Here is a 20155-nt window from a genome sequence, read left to right on the forward strand (position 1 = left end):
AGGACGGGAGCGGCACAAACATATCCGTCGCCCTCCACTCTCCTCGCCTGGGCCCAATAGATCTATGCCTTGGAGTCGTGAGTGGTCTGTGGCAGGGCGTCCTGCGCGGCCGCCTTGCGCTTCTTGGCCGCCTCGCCCTCTCTGAACTTGGCGTAACCGTAGAGGATACCGCCGATCATGCCGAACGTCACGTAGATGGCTGTGTCGGGCTTGAGCGGCTCGCCGAGCAGCAGCACGCCGATGAAGGTGGTGGGGATCTTGTTCAGCCCTCCCACGGTGGCGTACCTGGAAACACACAGCACCAACAATAACAATGTTAGCATTAGTCAACAAGTCGATGTTCAGTTGGTGTTTGCAGCAAGGTAGAAATGTACGTACGTTGTCGCCGACGTGACCGAGACACACCAGAAGGAGGCGAGGTTGAGGCCGACGCCCAGCACGCCGCTGATGAAGAGCAGCATGGTGAAGTTGAAGTTGCCGAGCAGCGGGTTGCTCCAGACCGTGAAGGCCTCGCCGTTGAGCACGAGCGGGGGCGCGAGCAGCGGCAGCGAGATGAGGTTGTTGTAGAAGGCCATGCCGAACTTGGAGATCTTGAGCGACGAGCGCGACGTGGCGTAGCGCATGTACAGCACGTAGGCGGCCGTGGACGCGCAGTTGAGGAACATCCAGAAGTAGCCCGAGAGCGTGGAGGGCGTGGCTTTGCCGCCCACGTCGCTGTACGAGGACATGACGGCGCCCATGAGCATGACGCCGAGACTGACGATCACGAGGCCGCCCACGCGCTCGCCGAAGACGCGCCACTCGCCCACGACGATGATGATGTTGGTCACGTTCTTGAAGACCGTCACGATGTGGATGGGCAGCCCGGCCGTGGCCTGCATGCCCGTGTACAGCATGGCCACGAAGAAGAAGGTGACGGGCGCCCACTGGCGCGCCACCTTGGCGTCGTACGGGTCGTACGAGATGAGCTTCTGCATCTTGGCCAGCTCCAGCACCAGCACGGCCACGGCCGCCTGCACGGCCACCACGAAGAACTTCTCCTCGAAGCCGTAGTACTTCTTGCCCAGCAGGTAGCGGTTCGTCAGCACCATCACGTTCGACATGACGCTGTACACGACGCAGGACGCGATGGACAGCACCAGCGACCCGGCGGCGGCGTGGCTCTTGCTCGGCGGCATGGCTGGCTGGCTGGCTGGCTAGAGAGAGAGAGAGAGAGAGAGAGGAGGTCGTCGGCCGAAGAGACTCTGCTACTGACGCCTGACGTGAGGGGGAGCGGCACGGCTGGAGCCACGTAAGGAGACCGACCGCACTGTCGTTACGCGTAAAACGGATTCAGTTCAGGTGGCGTGGACCACTTGAACGATCCAAGCAGAAGTGTAGCCATGTGCCACGAAAGGACGCCGAACTGACGGACTCGATGCCGACCCAGCAGATGCTGTTCGCGCGCGCCGCCGAGCCCGGGAGCTGGCGGCAGGACAGCCCCGCGTGGGCCGCCAGCGACAGCAGCTCTCCACGACGCGTGACGTTCGCCGCGCCCTCGCCGGTCGTGCTCCGCAGCCGACAGCAGGTGGCAAGTCCGTATGCGGCGGATCTGACGCAGGAGCTCCCAGTGGAGCGGCGACAACAGCAACCTCGCATCAAGCAACAGCAGCAGCAACAACAGCAGCAACGGCTACAGAGACAACGCAATACACCGAACGCACCACGGTCGGCTGCAGCTGCGAGGGAGCGACCGCGACGCCCTGGATGGGACGCCGATGTGAGCCACGGCTCCACGCTGTTCGACGTGTCGCTCAAGAAGTCAGTGCTGTTCCAGCCGCGAGCGAGGGATCGCAGGAGAGAGGAGAACGCGGAGAAGGAGAATGCACCGCTATTGCCGAGGGGATTGAATGTGGCGACGTCGAAGCGGAAGACGGCTGCTACTTCTAGGACACCTGTGCGCTATCGGTCCGGGCCCTCAAGTGTCTATGCGCAGCCGCGGCAAAATGTGACGCACTGGCCACAACGGAGAACGAAAGATTTTGTGAGGCAGAATATTGAGCAGTTAACGGGAAGACCGATGGATGCACGGTCTGGGCGAGCCGTAGTCCGCTCCGGTTCAAAAGATACCGTCTTTGAGCGCTTGTCGGCCCCTCGAATTAGCAAGGCACTACTTCGGTCGCATTTGCCCCCACATCACGTAGAACTTGAGGGCAGTGCAGAATCTGTGAGAACTCCAAGCGCGTCGTCATTATCTCCCCCTCGACAGGCACCAGCAACTTCTCCAATCCTCACCATTGACCTGCCTGCGCAATCAGCAACGTCGTCCCCACAGCGATCCCAAATGTCAAACTCGTCTCGGCCCTCTCCAGCGCCTCACTCGAGTTCCACGAACCGAAGTAATGGTCAAGGATCTTATACTCGACGGTACGACAATTATTCAGCGGCTCGCTCCAGCTCCACAAACCGAAGTAGCGGTCAAGGTTCTCGCACTCGACGGCATGACAATTATCCAGCGCGGGTATTTGGAGTACTAGATCGGGACAACGAGAAGCGCATCGGTGTCAACCAAATTCTCCAAGGCCTTCGACTATTGGGACTGCCAGCAACCCACAACCAGGTAATAACCCTCCGTCGCGATATAGTGCCGAATTGTGACCTCACTCAGAATATGTTTTTGTGTAGATCTCCGACTATGTCTATCTCATTCACGAAGGCCGACACAACACGATAGACTTGGAAGAATGGGAAATTTTGGTGGGCACATTGGATGCTGCGTCTCGGCCGTCGAACAGCTCTCCTCGAATTTTGCACGGCAGCGACACACCCTCTCGTTCTCCATCACTTCGTAGCACGCAGGGCGCTACGTCACTACCATCAAGGATGTCTCCTCGTAGCATGCATAGCAGTGCTTCACCCTGTCGTTCTCCACCGCTTCCTGAGGACTCCCCATACAAAACTGTGCTTGAGACTAATGTGGCGGCAGAACACCAGGCCATGCGAGACGATGACCCCTACCTTGAGGAAATTCAGGTAATCACGCATTTTACGACTATTCGAAGTGGTATTTAGTGCATGTGATTGATATCGTCGTTATCATCGTGTAGAATCGAATTGAAGGGATGTTTGAAAGAGCCCAAGCCACCGCAGCGCTACGATGGGCCCCTGATGCGGGAAACAATCAACTAGAGAACTACTCTAGGTCAGATTGCATTCTGAAGCGGGCAGCTACCGTCGTGTACAGTCTTCGGGTGGGTTAGAAACTATTCAGATGGTGAAATGCTTGATCTCGAGCTGATGGACTTTGTTATGCTCATATTGGGCAGGCTTCTCTTTTCCCACTTGTACATCAAGCAGAAGTTACACTTCGAGAAATTCAGCAGCGGCATGGTTCAAAGCTGTCACTTTTTCTGCCTCCAGCTGATATGGCTGCAATTGCACAAAATTCAGATGTGCTCGCAGCAGCCATTTTGGATGACATCCTACTAGTAAGTTCATCACCTAAGCGAAACGTTAGAGTCCACTAGTCTGACTCGAACAACCGTGATGCTGTATACGAAGGATACGGTCCAATTGCTAAATGACGAAGATAAACAACAGTCTTACCTCCAACTAGAGGCTCGCCACGCAGACCAATTGGGTGATATATTGGCTCGCATTCAGGACATCGAGCGACAGGAAGACAGCATGATTCAGCAAGGCCTTGCGCTAAGCTGTGCAGCCCCACGTACTAAATGTGATCTCCCGACAGCAGCTCTGCACGGTGACCCAAGCTGTAAACTAACGAGGCCAGTTCAAAACAACGGTGACAACCTTCATAATCTGACGCTGCCGCTTGAAGTGGTGATGAACATCGATATAGCCGACAGGGACTCATCGCCTCATCGGAATTCGATAGATGCCGCTGATATGGCCATTCAGCACATAGATTTCGACCGAATCGAGCTACCATCGCAGTTTGCGAACAATTCAGTGTGGACTTCGATCTTGGAGGGCAGACGACTGCAGTTTATCGAGAGGAGAAGGCACAAATTTCAGCACCACCGCCGGGTTGTCGAGGCATCTCTGGCTGAAACTGGAATGGCTCAATCTGCTGTCATCGAAATGTGCGTGTACTTTGACACTGGTGTTGGGATACTTGTTAAGTTTAGCTAACACCGGGCTGATTTTCTTTTGTAGCTTGGAGGAAATGCTTCTGGATGATCTAATCGAACAGACTGCCGCAGAATTGAACGACAGCGTGTTGTCAATGTCTGACACGTTGTTGATAAATCTGCTGTGATTACGCTTCCGTATAGTTTGCGTATCAAGCATGTTCAAATATCAGTCACGCGGAAATTTGTGTAGCTTCATTCGAACGCACTGCCGTTTGCACCACGCCTTGATCAGCCTGATGTGCACGTCTTCCGAAAACGGAGGTTTCCTGAGTGCTTCTATTCTCCCTACAGTACTTTCAACCCAGCATTGCAGTTTTTCGTCGTTTTACCTCCACCAGAGCTAACATTTTCATAGTGCATCTTGTGTGGAGCGGCAACTCCGCCGAAAATGACTGGTTGCCGCTGCCGAAGTTGGATTCAGGTGAATGAAGACTGGGCGTGTTTTTTCAGCCGAATGATTTGGCACTGGACGAATTTTGGAATTTCACCTTAAAAATAAGGGGAAATTCCAAATTACGTCCGTTATTTTGAACTAATTCCAAAACACATCCATAGAGAACTGTAATCGCCATAATAGAAGCGTACACCAAACGTACCTTGTGATAATACTCGTAATACAAGCACACAGATCGAATGCACACCAATGTATATTACTTCTACAATCCCTTCGGTAAGATGGCTAGCAGCCTTCGTGAGATCACGATACTGTTCTAAGAACTACACGAAGGAAGCTGACAAAGCGCTTGCCAACGGTTCATCGACGCTTTTGACAGTGACAACGATGAAGACGTATTCATGGCAGGAGAGGAGAGTGCGCGGTTGCAGGCTGCCCGCTCAGCGCCCTACTACTTCATCTCACAGATGTTCTCTCTCCTTTAGTGTACACCTTTTGTAGTGTGTATGCAAAATGTACCATGTACACAATACCATACAATGGTATCGCTGCTACATGTACTCGTAGCAATGTGACGGACCAGCACGCCAAAACAATCGCAGTGGTATACATTTGAATGTACTCTAAGTTCCCCTCTGGTCTAAGCGTACCGTGGCTGGCTGGCTACCTTGTTGTCACGGCGGACAGAAATTTAACGCTACTTATTAGTGCGCTCTCCCGTTAAATACGCCTGACTGACGTACATGTATTCTGGAATTAGTTCAAAATTACGGACGTAACGGAAAATGCCAGTTAGTATTGCGGTGCCAAATAGAATACCCCCTGTAGAATCCGATCATCTCGTTGACTATACAATTCCTATTGTACCTACGCCAATTAGTATACCTCGCGTTGGCATCCTAGAGCACATCCAGCACTTGCGCTGCGGAAATATTGTCAGTTTTCAATTCGCTGTCAACAACAAGCACCTGCACCAACCAACCAACGCCACCATGCCTGGATCCCGCCTCGCCAAGACCATGTCGGAGAAAAAGGAGATCGTCACGTGGATCGAGGAGCACCGAGAGGTCCCAGCAAGGGCAGCCAGGACAAACTCTCGACTGTTTCATCAACGAATGGAAATCGTCGGACCGCGTGCAGTACACGAAAGGTGGAAACCCGAAGCAGCCTCCAGTTACAGACGTTGCTCAGTGGGTGGAAACAGCCTGGAAAGATGTGCCTGACGACGTTGTTACTCGGTCTGTGGCAGCGGCAGGATTCGCTCCCTGTTACCAAGACTAGCCGATCGCCGCCGCTTCGCGGCGGTGGGTGTGTGGTCAGTCATAGGCGGTTACGCTCGCTGTTCCAGCTCGCTCCACTATTTGTCATAGCCCCCTCCGCTTCGCTCCAGCGGGTGTACACTTCGTTGCAACCCGTTACGCTCGCTGTGCCAGCTCGCTCCACTACTTGCCATACCGTTGCTCGCAACCCGTTACGCTCGCTGTGCCAGCTCGCTCCACTACTTGCCATACCGTTGCTCACAACCCGTTACGCTCGCTGTGCCAGCTCGCTCCACTACTTGGCCTACTGTTCGTCACAACCTGTTACACTCGCTGTGCCAGCTTGCTCCACTATTTGGCCTACTGTTCGTCCTACCCAGTTACGCTCGCTGTGTCAGCTCGCTCCACTACTTCGTATATCGTTCGTCCCAACCCGTTACGCTCGCTATGCCAGCTCGCTCCTCTACTGAACACGCCGTTCATTGCAACCCGTTACGCTCGCTGTGCCAGCTCGCTCAACTACTTGGCCTACTGTTCGTCACAACCTGTTACACTCGCTATGCCAGCTTGCTCCACTATTTGGCCTACTGTTCGTCCTACCCCGTTACGCTCGCTGTGTCAGCTCGCTCCACTACTTCGTATATCGTTCGTCCCAACCCGTTACGCTCGCTATGCCAGCTCGCTCCTCTACTGAACACGCCGTTCATTGCAACCCATTACGCTCGCTGTGCCAGCTCGCTCCACTACTTGGCCTACTGTTCGTCACAACCCGTTACGCTCGCTGTGCCAGCTCGCTCCACTACTGAACATACCGTTCGTCTCAACCCGTTCCGCTCGCTGTTCCAGCTCGCTCCACTACTTGGCATACCGTTTGTCACAGCCCGTTACACTCGCTGTGCCACCTCGCTCCACTACTGGACTTCATGTTGGTCGCAACCCGTTACGCTCGCTGTGCCACCTCGCTCCACTACTGGACTTCCTGATGGTCGCAACCCGTTACGCTCGCTGTGCCATCTCGCTCTACTACTGAACATACCGTTCGTCTCAACCCGTTACGCTCGCTGTGCCAGCTCGCTCCACTACTGAGTATACCCTTCGACCTAACCCGTTACGCTCGCTCTGCCAGCTCGCTCCACTACTTGATATACTGTTCGTCCCAACCCGTTACGCTCGCTGTTCCAGCTCGCTTCACTACTGGATATACCGTTCGTCCCAACCCGTTCCGCTCGCTGTGCCAGCTCGCTCCACTACTTGACTTCCTGTTCGTCCCAACCCGTTACGCTCGCTGTGCCAGCTCGCTTCACTACTTGACTTCCTGTTCGTCCCAACCCGTTACGCTCGCTGTGCCAGCTCGCTCCACTACTACGCGATCGCGTTCGGTGCTTGAATGTCCAGCATGCTTGAACGTCGGGCGGGATGTGCTTGAAGGTCCTGCAAGTCGCGTTTGAAGGTCCTGGCTCATCCCTGTCCAGCGCACGTCTTGTATTTCGCGCGCTGTATCGCGAAATGTGTGTGGCACCCCGAATAGCAATATATTCTAACAGAGAGAGTTTCGGTCAATCACAGAGCAGTAATAATATATTATGTATTTAGCTCACGCCCAGTAGGTCGTCGTCTATTTACTTTATAGCGCTATCGCGCACATGTACAGGTTGCTATGTCGCGCACGCAGAGCACCGTTGTCGCTGTGCGGCGCTCGCGTCCTGTGGGGCTTGCTGTAGCGCCCGACGTCCGAGCGCTTCCTCGCTCCGCCGCGCGCGGAATTCAAAAAAGGAAATGTGAGCGCTGAGGCAAAATCGGCCAATAACAGGGCGTTATAATTATCACGCATGGCTATGCGTTGTAATTTCGGGCAAAGATAAGCCAGTCGGGATGATGGTGAGATGCCATAGGGCAGGCTACTAATGCGTTAATGCAGGGCGGTAGGACGATGCTCTATGGCAGGCTGATGCCCCAAGGGCGGAATACGACGGACACCAGACAAACACACCGGAGACTCGGTTAGTTGTAGGGGACTAGCCGATCGCCGCCGCTTCGCGGCGGTGTGTGTGTGGTTAGTCGGAGCCGGTTACGCTCGCTGTTCCAGCTCGCTCCACTATTTGCCATAGCCCCTCTCCGCTTCGCCCCGGAGGGTGTACAGTTCGTTGCAACCCGTTACGCTCGCTGTGCCAGCTCGCTCCACTACTTGCCATACCGTTCGTTGCAACCCGTTCCGCTCGCTGTGCCAGCTCGCTCCACTACATGACATACCGTTTGTCCCAACCCGTTACGCTCGCTGTGCCAGCTCGCTCCACTACTGAATATACCCTTCGACCTAACCCGTTACGCTCGCTGTGCCAGCTCGCTCCACTACTGAATATACCGTTCGTCCCAACCCGTTACTCTCGCTGTCCCAGCTCGCTCCACTACTGAATATACCGTTCGTCCCAACCCGTTACGCTCGCTGTGCCAGCTCGCTCCACTACTACGCGATCGCGTTCGGTGCTTGAAGGTCCAGCGTGCTCGAAGGTCCTGCGGGCTTGAAGATTCAACGTGCTGATAGGTCGAGCGTGCTTGGCGGTCCGGCAGGTCGCGCTTGAAGGACCATTCATCGTAACCCGTTACACTCGCTGTGCCAGCTCGCTCCACTACTTCACTTACTGTTGGTCGCAACCCGTTCCGCTCGCTGTGCCAGCTCGCTCCACTACTCGACATACCGTTCGTCCCAACCCGTTACGCTCGCTGTTCCAGCTCGCTCCACTACTACGCGATCGCGCACGGTGCTTGAAGGTCCTGCGGGCTTGTAGATCCAGCGTTGTTGAAGTTCCGAAGTGCTTGAAGGTCCGGCAGGTCGCGCTTGTAGGACCATTCATCATAACGCGTCGCGCTCGCTGTCCCAGCTTGCTCCACTACTCGTCATACCGTTCGTCACAACCCGTTACGCTCGCTGTGACAGCTCGCTCCACTACTGAACACACCGTTCGTTGCAACCCGTTACGCTCGCTGTTCCAGCTCGCTTCACTACTGGATATACCGTTTGTCACAACCCGTTACGCTCGCTGTGCCAGCTCGCTCCACTACTACGCAATCGCGTTCGGTGCTTGAATGTCCAGCATGCTTGGCGGTTGGTCGTGCTTGAAGGTCCTGCGAGTCGCGTTTGAAGGTCCTGACTCACCCCTGTCCAGCGCACGTCTTGTATTTCGCGCGCTGTATCACGACATGTGTGTGGCACCCCGAATAGCAATATATTCTAACAGAGAGAGCTTTGGCCAATCACAGAGCAGTAATAATATATTATATATTTAGCTCACGCCCAGAAGGTCGTCCTCTATTCACTTTATAGCGCTATCGCGCACATGTACAGGCTACTATGTCGCACACACAGCGCACCGTCGTCGCTGTGCGGCGCTCGCGTCCTGTGGGGCTCGCTGCAGCGCCCGACGTCCGAGCGCTTCCTCGCTCCGCGGCCCGCGGAATTCAAAAAAAGGAAATGTGAGCGCCGAAGCAAAATCGGCCAATCACATCGCGTTATAATTATCACGCATGGCTATGTTGTAATATCGGGCAAACATAAGCCAGTCCGGAAGATGGTGAGATGCCATAGGGCAGGTTACTACTGCGCTAATGCAGGGCGGTAGGACAATGCGCTACGGCAGGCTGATGCCCCAAGGGCGGAATACGACGAACTTACAGACAAACTTACAGGATACTCGGTTAGTTGTGGTAGACTAGCCGATCGCCGCCGCTTCGCGGCGGTGTGTGTGTGGTTAGTCATAGGCGGTTACGCTCGCTGTGCCAGCTCGCTCCACTACTTGCCATACCGTTGCTCACAACCCGTTACGCTCGCTGTTCCAGCTCGCTCCACTTCTTGTCCTACCATTCGACCTACCCCGTTACGCTCGCTGTGCCAGCTCGCTCCACTACTGAACATACCGTTTGTCTCACCCCGTTCCGCTCGCTGTTCCAGCTCGCTTCACTACTTGACTTCCTGTTCGTCCCAACCCGTTACGCTCGCTGTGCCAGCTCGCTCCACTACTGAACATACCGTTCGTTGCAACCCGTTCCGCTTGCTGTGTCAGCTCGTTTCACAACGTTACCTACTGTTCGTCACAACCCGTTACGCTCGCTGTGCCAGCTCGCTTCACTACTGAGCACACCGTTCGTTGCAACCCGTTACGCTCGCTGTGCCAGCTCGCTCCACTACTGAGTACACCGTTCGTTGCAACCCGTTACGCTCGCTGTGCCAGCTCGCTCCACTACTGAGCACACCGTTCGTTGCAACCCGTTACGCTCGCTGTGCCAGCTCGCTCCACTACTGAGTACACCGTTCGTTGCAACCCGTTACGCTCGCTGTGCCAGCTCGCTCCACTACTGGACTTCCTGATGGTCGCAACCCGTTCCGCTCGCTGTTCCAGCTCGCTTCACTACTTGGCCTACTGTTCGTCCCAACCCGTTACGCTCGCTGTGCCAGCTCACTCCACTACTACGCGATCGCGCACGGTGCTTGAAGGTCCAGCGTGCTTGAACGTCCTGCGTGCTTGAAGGTCCTGCGTGCTTAAAGTTCCTGCAAGTCGCGTTTGAAGGTCTGGGTTCACCCCTGTCAAGCGCACGTCTTGTATTTTGCGCGCTGTATCGCGAAACGTGTGTGGCACCCCGAATAACAATATATTCTAACAGAGAGGATTTCGGCCAATCACAGAGCAGTAATAATATATTATGTATTTATCCAGTCAACGCTCAGGCCCAGAAGGTTGTCGTCTATTAACTTTATTGACTTTAGGGCGCATGTACATGTTGTTATGCGCGCACACACAGCGCACCGTCGTCGCTGTGCGGCGCTCGGGTCCTCTGGGGCTCGCAGCGGCGCCCGCCGTCCGCGCCCTGCGTCGCTCCGCCGCGCCCGAATTCGAATTCAAAAAAGGAAATGTAGCGGGGAGCCAATATCAGCCAATCACAGGGCGTTATAAATATAACGCAAAAAAATAAGCCAGTCCGGAAGATGGTGGGATGCCATAGGGCAGGTTACTAATGCGTTAATGCAGGGCGGTAGGACGATGCTCTACGGTAGGCTAAGGCCCAAAGACAGAGAACGGACGGACTGACGGACAAACACACCGAAGACTCTGTTAGTTGTAGTAGACTAGCCGATCGCCGCCGCTTCGCGGCGGTGTGTGTGTGGTTAGTCATAGGCGGTTACGCTCGCTGTTCCAGCTCGCTCCACTATTTGTCATAGCCCCCTCCGCTACGCTCCGGCGGGTGTACAGTTCGTCTTAACCCGTTACGCTCGCTGTGCCAGCTCGCTCCACTACTTGCCATACCGTTCGTTGCAACCCGTTCCGCTCGCTGTTCCAGCTCGCTCCACTATTTGCCATAGCCCCCCTCTGCTTTGTTCTGGTGGATTTACCGTTCGTTCTAACCCGTTACGCTCGCTGTTCCGGCTCGCTCCACTACTACGCGATCGCGCTCGGTGCTTGAAGGTCCTGCGGGCTTGAAGGTCCATCGTTCTTGAAATTCCAGCGTGTCCGGCAGGTCGCGCTTGAAGGACCATTCAGCGTAACCCGTTACGCTCGCTGTGCCAGCTCGTTTCACTACTGAATATACCGTTCATCCCAACCCGTTACACTCGCTGTTCCAGCTCGCTCCACTACATGCCGTACTGTTCATCGCAGTTCGCTCCACTACTTGGAATACCGTTCGTCTCAACCCGATACGCTCGCTGTGCCAGCTTGCTCCACAACTTGGAATACCGTTCGTCTCAACCCGTTACGCTCGCTGTGCCAGCTCGCTTCACTACTTAACTTCCTGTTAGTCGCAACCCGTTACGCTCGCTGTTCCAGCTCGCTTCACTACTTGCCATACCATTCGACGCAATCCGTTACGCTCGCTGTGCCAGCTCGCTCCACTACAGAATATACCGTTCGACGCAACCCGTTACGCTCGCTGTGCCAGCTCGCTCCACTACTACGCGATCGCGTTCGGTGCTTAAAGGTCCGGCGTACTTGAAGGTCAGACGTGGTTGAAGGTCCTGTGGGAGGTGCTTGAAGGTTCGGGTTTACCCCTGTCCAGCGCACGTCTTGTATTTCGCGCGCTGTATCGCGAAATGTGTGTGGCACCTCGAATAGCAATATATTCTAACAGAGAGGGTTTCGGCCAATCACAGTGCAGTAATAATATATTATGTATTTAGCTCACGCCCAGAAGGTCGTCCTCTATTTACTTTATAGCGCTATCGCGCACATGCACAGGTTGCTATGTCGCGCACGCAGCGCACCGTTGTCGCTGTGCGGCGCTCGCGTCCTGTGGGACTCGCAGCGGCGCCCGACGTCCGCGCGCTGCGTCGCTTCGCCGCGCCCGAATTCGAATTCAAAAACGTAAAATTTAGCGCGGAGGCAATTTCAGCCAATAACAGGGCGTTATAAATATAACGCAAGGCTATTTTTGTAATATCGGGCATAGATTAGCCAGTCAAAAGGATGGTGGGATGCCATAGGGTAGGTTACTAATACACTGTCGCCAGGCGGGAAGGGCGCTCCCCCGACGATGCTCTAGGGCAGGCTAAGGCCCCAAGATAGAGAATGGACGGACGGACTTACAGACAGACACACCGGAGACTCGGTTAGTTGTAGTAGACTAGCCGATCGCCGCCGCTTCGCGGCGGTGTGTGTGTGGTTAGTTATAGGCGGTTACGCTCGCTGTTCCAGCTCGCTCCACTATTTGTCATAGCCCCCTCCGCATCGTTCCGGCGGGTCTACAGTTCGGCGCAACCCGTTCCGCTACTTGGCATACCGTTCGTTGTAACCCGTTCCGCCCGCTAAGCCAGCTCGCTCTACTACTGAACATACCGTTCGTCTCAACCCGTTCCGCTCGCTGTTCCAGCTCGTTCCACTACTGGGCTTCCTGTTGGTCGCAACCCGTTGCGCTCGCTGTGCCAGCTCGCTCCACTACTGGACTTCCTGTTGGTCACAACTCGTTGCGCTCGCTGTGCCAGCTCGCTCCACTACTGAATATACCGTTCGTTGCAACCCGTTACGCTCGCTGTGCCAGCTCGCTCTACTACTGAACATACCGTTCGTCTCAACCCGTTCCGCTCGCTGTTCCAGCTCTCGTCACTACTACGCGATCGCGGTCAGTGGTTGAACGTCCGCCGTGCTTCAAAGTCCAGCAGGTCGCGCTTGAAGGACCATTCATCGTAACCCGTTACGCTCGCTGTGCCAGCTCGCTCCACCGCTTGCCATACAGTTTCGTCACAACGCGTTACGCTCGCTGTTCCAACTCGCCCCACTACTTGACTTCCTGTTGGTCGCAACCCGTTACGCTCACTGTTCCAGCTCGCTTCACTACTGGATATACCGTTTCTCCCCACCCGTTACGTTCGCTGTGCCAGCTCGCTCTACTACTGAACATACCGTTCGTCTCAACCCGTTCCGCTCGCTGTTCCAGCTCGCTCCACTACTGCGCGATCGCGCACGGTGCTTGAAGGTCCGCCCTGCGTGAGGGTCCGCCGTGTATGAAGGTCCACCGTGCTTGAATGTCCTGTGGGAGGTGCTTAAAGGTCCGGGTTCACCCCTGTCCAGCGCACGTCTTGTATTTCGCGCGCTGTATCGCGAAATGTGTGTGGCACCCCGAATAGCAATATATTCTAACAGAGAGAGTTTCGGTCAATCACAGAGCAGTAATAATATATTATGTATTTATCCAGTCAACGCTCAGGCCCAGAAGGTCGGCCACTATTGACTTTAGGGCGCATGTACAGGTTGCTATGTCGCGGACGCAGCGCACCGTTGTCCCTGTGCGGCGCTCGCGGACGGTGGGGCTCGCAGTGGCGCCCGACGTCCGCGCGCTGCGTCGCTTCGCCGCGTCCGAATTCGAATTCAGAAACGTAAAATTTAGCGCGGAGGCAATTTCAGCCAATCACAGGGCGTTATAAATATAACGCAAAAAATAAGCCAGTCCGGAAGATGGTGGTATGCCATAGGGCAGGTTACTAATGCATTAATGCAGGGCGGTAGGACGATGCTCTACCGTAGGCTAAGGCCCGAAGACAGAGAACGGACGGACTGACGGACAAACACACCGAAGACTCTGTTAGTTGTAGGGGACTAGCCGATCGCCGCCGCTTCGCGGCGGTGGGTGTGTGGTCAGTCATAGGCGGTTACGCTCGCTGTTCCAGCTCGCTCCACTATTTGTCATAGCCCCCTCCGCTTCGCTCCAGCGGGTGTACACTTCGTTGCAACCCGTTACGCTCGCTGTGCCAGCTCGCTCCACTACTTGCCATACCGTTGCTCGCAACCCGTTACGCTCGCTGTGCCAGCTCGCTCCACTACTAAACATACCGTTGCTCACAACCCGTTACGCTCGCTATGCCAGCTCGCTCCACTACTATACATGCCTTTCGTCCCAACCCGTTACGCTCACTGTTCCAGTTCGCTCCACTACTTGCCATACCGTTGCTCGCAACCCGTTACGCTCGCTGTGCCAGCTCGCTCCACTACTTGCCATACCGTTGCTCGCAACCCGTTACGCTCGCTGTGCCAGCTCGCTCCACTACTTGGCCTACTGTTCGTCACAACCTGTTACACTCGCTGTGCCAGCTCGCTCCACTACTTGCCATACCGTATGTCACAGCCCGTTACGCTCGCTGTGCCACCTCGCTCCACTACTGGATTTCATGATGGTCGCAACCCGTTACGCTCGCTGTTCCAGCTCGCTTCACTACTTGACTTCCTGTTGGTCCCAACACGTTACGCTCGCTGTGCCAGCTCGCTCCACTACTACTCGATCGCGCGAGGTGCTTGACGGTCCTGCGGGTTTGTAGGTCCAGCGTTCTTGAAGTTCCGGCATGCTTGAAGGTCCGGCAGGTCGCGCTGGAAGGACAATTCATCGTAACCCGTTACGCTCGCTGTGCCAGCTCGCTTCACTACTTGACTTCCTGTTGGTCCCAACCCGTTACGCTCGCTGTGCCAGCTCGCTCCACTACTGAACATACCGTTCGTCTCAACCCGTTCCGCTCGCTGTGCCAGCTCGCTCCACTACTACGCGATCGCGCTCGGTGCTTGAAGGTCCTGCGGGCTTGTAGATCCAGCGTTCTTGAAGTTCCGGCGTCCTTGAAGGTCCGGCAGGTCGCGCTTGTAGGACAATTCATCGTAACCCGTTACGCTCGCTGTGCCAGCTCGCTTCACTACTTAACTTCCTGTTAGTCGCAACCCGTTACGCTCGCTGTTCCAGCTCGCTTCACTACTTGCCATACCGTTCGACCCAAACCGTTACGCTCGCTTTCCAGCTCACTTTACTACTTGCCATACCGTTCGTCTCAACCCGTTCCGCTCGCTGTTCCAGCTCGCTCCACTACTGAACATACCGTTCATCCCAACCCGTTACGCTCGCTGTGCCAGCTCGCTCCACTACATGGCCTACTGTTCGTCCCAACCCGTTACGCTCGCTGTTCCAGCTCGCTCCACTACTATGCGATCGCGCACGGTGCTCGAAGGTCCGGTGTGCTTGCAGGTCCTGCGGGCTTGAAGGTCCGAAGTGCTTGAAGGTCCGGTGTGCTTGAACGTCAGGCGGGATGTGCTTGAAGGTCCTGCAAGTCGCGTTGGAAGGCCTCTGTCCAGCGCACGTCTTGTATTTCGCGCGCTGTATCGCGAAATGTGTGTGGCACCCCGAATAGCAATATATTATAACAGGGAGGGTTTCGGCCAATCACAGAGCAGTAATAATATATTATGTAATTAGCTCACGCCCAGAAGGTCGTCCTCTATTTACTTTATAGCGCTATCGCGCACATGTACAGGTTGCTATGTCGCGCACGCAGCGCACCGTCGTCGCTGTGCGGCGCTCGCGTACTGTGGGGCTCGCAGCGGCGCCCGACGTCCGCACGCTACGTCGCTTCGCCGCGCCTGAATTCGAATTCAAAAACAGAAATTTTAGCGGGGAGGCAATATCAGCCAATCACAGCACGAATAAATATAACGCAAGGCTATTTTTGTAATATCGGGCATAGATTAGCCAGTCAAAAGGATGGTGGGATGCCATAGGGCAGGTTTCTAATGCGCTAATGCAGGGCCGTAGGGCGATGCGCTACGGCAGGCTGATGCCGCAAGGGCGGGATACGACGAACAGGAGACAGACACACCGGAGACTCTGTTAGTTGTAGTAGATTGGCACATCAGTCGCCATGACGGCTATGGAGAACTATTTTGCCGCAAGTGGCTCTCTCGCGACGATGCTTCCGATGACAACGATGTTGAAGAGGATCTTCTCGAAAATCTGGATGAGTTCACGATTTGGGACTCCGAGGATTCCGTCTAGGCAATAGTTTACCTCCTCCTAATTGTGTACCTTGCTAATAATGAAGTGTGTTCAATTCGATTGTGTACAGTGCACTAATTGGCATTTTCCGTTAATTTAGAATCTCCCCTATAATTTTTGGCCGACATTTTCCGACCGAAATGGTCACCATATTATTTATATCTGTCCGGGGTGATATTACGAAAATGGTTTGGTCATTTCGTGGGAGCTCATGTGGTGATATTTTTTGCAATTCTGACCCCCTATTTTCTGTAATACTACAGTAGTATCAAAACGCACTTCAAGTTTATCGAATTTCCAAGTATGGCGGCCGCCCTCCCCTTCGTCGGTGTGTGTGCGCGTGATCGACCCTGGCTTCCCCGTTGCTCATCGCGTACACTTACGCTGATGATGTAGACCCCTTCGCCCGCGTAGAGAACGCTTTGTGGGGCGTCTTCCACAGTCGCGGGGTGCGACAACCATGGTCAGGCCGAGAGCTATTCAGTAGTCTGAGTATGTCCCTCATGCAACGTAGAACTCGTCGCTGGCCAATGTGCTCGCGGGTCTGTGGGAGATCTGGAGCCTACACCCGCAGCTGCAGCACCGGGTTCTAGCCACACGTAGGTTGGCGACCGAGTCTCGCGTTGCACTGCACTGCCTCACTCGTTCGTTCTCTCGTTGCTGCTCCTGCTCGGCGGCAGGCAGTGCGTTGCTCAAGATCGTGGTGTTACACATACTGCGCGCTGTCAACGACCACCATAGTCTCTCGATCCATCAGCTCGTACGTCTTCGCGTTGGTTGCTCAATCACGGTTCGTATCCAGAGCACTCCTGACCCACTTCAACCTGGTTCGTCTACAGCATACGCTTGTGGGCCTGCTGCACTCACTTGTGAGTGGGAGTGTTGTGTTACAGAAACTTACCCGACAGGTTCGTCTATGCTGTCATTGACCCAGTCCATCACTGCGACACCACTCGACACAACTGACTATTCCGTCGTGCAGCTTGATGCAGGCAGCAGCATTGAGCGGGTCCAGCAGCGGTTCAGCGAGTTCACGTCCGGCTGGAAGCTGTGTGCGGAGCTGCGTCGGCTCCTACCCCGCTCGTTGATGGTGTGGCAGGAGTTAATCCTCGACGGCTACGATATTTTGGCTCGCACTGAGTCGCTTGGTACCCTACCAGTTTCGGACGACGGCACTTGCTCTGTCATTTCGGTTCGTACATCGCATTCCATGGCCTCGTCCAAGTATTCGGTCGCCAAATCCACAGCTCGCTTTGAAATTAAGCGAGCCCACTACCAGTCGGTACTGACGAGAGATCCAATTCAAGAAGACGAAGGCAATCCAGCCTGTGAAAAGTTCAAGCTCAAGACGCTGGAAGAGCACCGATTCGCCACCCGCTTCCAGGAGAAACGTGTGACGCCAAACACCTGGCGATCAGCTCTGCGTGAAGCCCACAAACTTATTCAGTCCGGGGACCGTGTGAATCTCGTTGATGCGCTGTATCTGCTACTGGAGCTCATTTGGCTCGACCCCCGTGGCTGCAACCTCGCCACGATGTATCTCGACACAGGATCGATTTACCTAGAGTTCGACCACCTCGAAGAAGCTGTTAAAGCATATCGCAACAGTTTGCGACTGGACCCGTTCAACTGGAAAGCGCGGTACAATCTGGGTGTTGCATCAGCCCGATCCCAGGACTTTGTCGAAGCCGTTCGTCAGCTGAAATTGGCGTTGAAAGCAGGTCCGCCGGATATTGCTGAAGAAATCGTGTCAATATTCGAGGACATTGACCGCATTCAATGCTCCAAAAACTTGCGTGCCTATAACGCGACGAAGTCGGCTCGCGCGTTCACTACACAGTATCTCGAGTCTGTGCATTTTACAACGGGCACCTGTCAGAAATCTGAGGTACCGAGCGCGTTGGTTCTGCAGGAGGACCACACCATTAGCCACCGAAATGGTTTACCTCTGGGTTCCACCGCTCCGCAGTTACTGGGCGTCTCTCGTGAATGGCAAGGACCGCTGGCGTCGCTGTTGCATCGGCTGTTTGCATTCGCCCGATGTCGTCACGTTATCGTTCAAGACGAATTTCGTCGACTAGCCCCCACGTGGTCGGGCGAGGTGTCTCTGGAGGGGTTTGCCGAGGTTGTGACGAGAATCACAGGTACGCCACTGCGTGTAACGGAGTCAAAAGCGCTGGCGTCCATGCTGGGCAATGAAGGGTACGTTGGAACGCCGCGTTGGCGTAGCCGTGTGAATCTGCCGTCTTTGGTGTCGAACTAACCGTACTCTGTCTTGCAGATCCATTATCTTCCGCTTCTTGACTCCGAACGTTGAGAGTGTTCATGCCCTTGATGAGATGCAGCGTCTTGGCGTGTGCCATACGCTGCTGGATTGGGGATTATTTCGTAAACGTGAAAAGCGAAGTGCGACAAGTAGATCTGGTGGTTTGTGGCCCTGGTTTGATATCACAATGGCAAAATGGATTGGACAAGCGTTGCCTCATCTGGACCAAGCAGCTTTGCACGGGCACGCAGTTTCTGTGCTGGTAGATACTCTAGGTGTTCATGGTTGGGTAACGCCAATGGATTTCGCTTGGAAATGGAAGCAAATGCCGGAACCAGACAACTTTCTCATGTTGCAGCTAGCAGACCGCGGCACACTTATTTATGAGTGTCATCGTGCACGTAATTGCATCGAGGAGGAAGCAAGATGCACTTTGCAAATGTTTGCTAGACGTGTTCTGGTGGACGTCAAACGACGAAAGACTGCAAGGCTGCGTGGTACTGGACAGTACTGTAGTGAGAATAGAAGCACACAGGAACCTCAGTTTTCGGAAGACGTGTACATCAGGCTGGCCACGGACACATTTTTCGACCAACAAATTGCTGGCGAAGTTCTTCGTTGTGTGGAGGACATGGTGGACGACTTGGTAATGGACATTCGCCAAGAGCAAAAGGATACGAGGACGCTCTGCGCAGGCAGGACATTCCTGTGAGAACAGAACAGCGACAAAAGATCATTTCAGCGGAAAGCGCGCACGAATGAAGCCGCACAGATTTTCACGTGATAGACTGGCGTTACTGTTCAACAGGCTTGATGCTTACGCAAATTGTAAGATGTATTAAAATACACCTTACAATTTACGCAACATATTAATTAAAATATGTTGCGTCTGTATCATACTCACAGCAGATATATCAACATCGGTGGGGAGTCACGTTTAGCATAGCTTCGCAGGGTGAGTTCTCAAGCACCGATGAAGAACGAGATGGCGGAGCACTGCTAAGCTTGCTGCGAGGACACATCGTCGACGGTCGTGAAATAGCGTTCTGCGCGCTGCGTACTGACGGTGAACAAGAGGGAGTACTGCTGTCGTCCATATTACGAGGAGAACTGCCTGACGGTCGTGACGCGGCACCCAATGTGCACCAAAATTCCCCATTCTTCCCAGTTGATTATGCTCTGCCGACCTTCACGAATGAGATGGACGTAGTCGGAGGCATAATAGTGAGTTCACAATGTTACACTATAGATTGGCGACGCACGGCACTTGGTTGACAGTCCCAATAGTCGAAATCCCTGGAGAATTTGACACTGATGCGTTTCTTGTTGTCCCAATCTAGCACTCCAAACACCCGCGCCGGATAATTGTCATACCGTCGAGAAAAATAATATTTCTGGCCGTAGCAGCCGTCTTCCGCTTCGACGTCGCCGCATTCAGTCTCCTCGGCAATGCCAGTACATTCTCCATCTCCGCGTCCTCCTCTCTCCTGCGATTCCCCGCTCGCGGCTGGAACAGCACCGACTTCTTGAGCGACACGTCGAACAGCGTGGAGCCGTGGCTCACATCGGCGTCCCATCTAGGGCGTCGCGGTCGCTCCCTCGTAGCTGCAGCCGACCGTGGTGCGTTCGGTGTATTGCGTTGTCTCTGTAGCCGTCGCTGCTGCTGCTGCTACTGTTCCTTGATGTGAGGTCGATGTTATCGCCGCTCCACTCATGTGTTTAAACTGGCATATCATGCCATGAAAGCCCTCGAAACGACGTGAACGAATGAGCAATGATATTTGTTGCTGCAGGTGTTCACGCTGCTGCCTGT

General features: G+C 54.6%; 2 protein-coding genes across 2 annotated transcripts; one reads left to right on the forward strand and one right to left on the reverse strand.

Annotated features, from left to right (window-relative positions):
- Positions 1 to 62: 62 nt before the first annotated feature.
- On the reverse strand, positions 63 to 1178 carry IUM83_07047 (GDP-mannose transporter; the record flags this gene model as incomplete). Its single annotated transcript, XM_067931307.1, has 2 exons — positions 63 to 285; positions 406 to 1178. 2 exons carry the CDS (start codon positions 1176 to 1178, stop codon positions 63 to 65), a joined length of 996 nt encoding a protein of 331 aa, XP_067780492.1.
- A 239-nt stretch (positions 1179 to 1417) lies between these two features.
- Positions 1418 to 19283, forward strand: IUM83_07048 (uncharacterized protein; the record flags this gene model as incomplete). The annotated part of the gene is made up of 12 exons (XM_067931308.1): positions 1418 to 1961; positions 2517 to 2599; positions 2665 to 3012; positions 3087 to 3230; positions 3306 to 3467; positions 16591 to 16675; positions 16757 to 16836; positions 16916 to 16984; positions 17059 to 18278; positions 18358 to 18516; positions 19151 to 19170; positions 19249 to 19283. The coding sequence occupies 12 exons, from the start codon at positions 1418 to 1420 to the stop codon at positions 19281 to 19283; spliced, it is 2949 nt and encodes a 982-aa protein (XP_067780417.1).
- Between the last annotated feature and the right edge of the window lie 872 nt (positions 19284 to 20155).

This window comes from Phytophthora cinnamomi, assembly GCF_018691715.1.
Source record: "Phytophthora cinnamomi strain GKB4 chromosome Unknown Contig127, whole genome shotgun sequence".
NCBI lineage: Eukaryota > Oomycota > Peronosporomycetes > Peronosporales > Peronosporaceae > Phytophthora > Phytophthora cinnamomi.